Source organism: Bison bison, unplaced genomic scaffold, assembly GCF_000754665.1.
Source record: "Bison bison bison isolate TAMUID 2011002044 unplaced genomic scaffold, Bison_UMD1.0 scf7180017864285, whole genome shotgun sequence".
Lineage (NCBI taxonomy): Eukaryota > Metazoa > Chordata > Mammalia > Artiodactyla > Bovidae > Bison > Bison bison.
The window spans coordinates 550221-550698 of record NW_011494857.1 but is presented as its reverse complement, the minus strand read 5'-3'; the positions used below and the strand labels follow the sequence as shown (position 1 = coordinate 550698).

General features: G+C 63.4%; 1 protein-coding gene across 1 annotated transcript in view; it reads left to right on the top strand.

The window, feature by feature from the left end:
- Window positions 1-195, top strand: part of FAM83E (family with sequence similarity 83, member E) — a 9333-nt gene extending 9138 nt beyond the window's left edge. The window contains exon 5 of the mRNA XM_010849698.1: window positions 34-195. Coding sequence (XP_010848000.1) covers window positions 34-195 — 162 coding nt within the window. The remainder of the gene's footprint in view (window positions 1-33) is intronic.
- The last annotated feature ends 283 nt before the right edge of the window (window positions 196-478 follow it).

Below are 478 nucleotides of genomic sequence, written 5' to 3'. Positions count from 1 at the left end.
GAGGCGGACACACGCCCGCTGGCCTGGTCCCAGCCCTGGGGCGGCCCCCTGCCCCTCACCCCTGGGCACCGCCTCCGCTATCTGTCCCCGACCCGGAGGAGGTTTGGTAAAGATGCTGCCTCCAAACTGTTGGAACCCAGAGGCATCCGGCAGCCAGACGGGGTCACCCAGCCAGGACTCAGGGGGCAGCCCTGACCGGAGCCAAAGCCAAATGGCTCTGGCCCTGACTCAGGATGGTCAGACAACGGTCACTCAGAGCCCCCCGCCTCCCTGTTGTACCTGGGACAAAGCTTGTGGCCTTGGTGTCTGGGAGATGCCAAGGATTCCCCCCCCCCCCAATTTGTTCTAGAATGCGGGCAAGCCCAGTGCCCACTCTGGACCTCAGTGTCGCCTAGAAAATGGGCAGGAGGTCTCCATTAGGCGAGGTCCTAACAGCACATCTCCTGTTCCCGCCGCGTCAGAACTTCTCTGAGGAGAC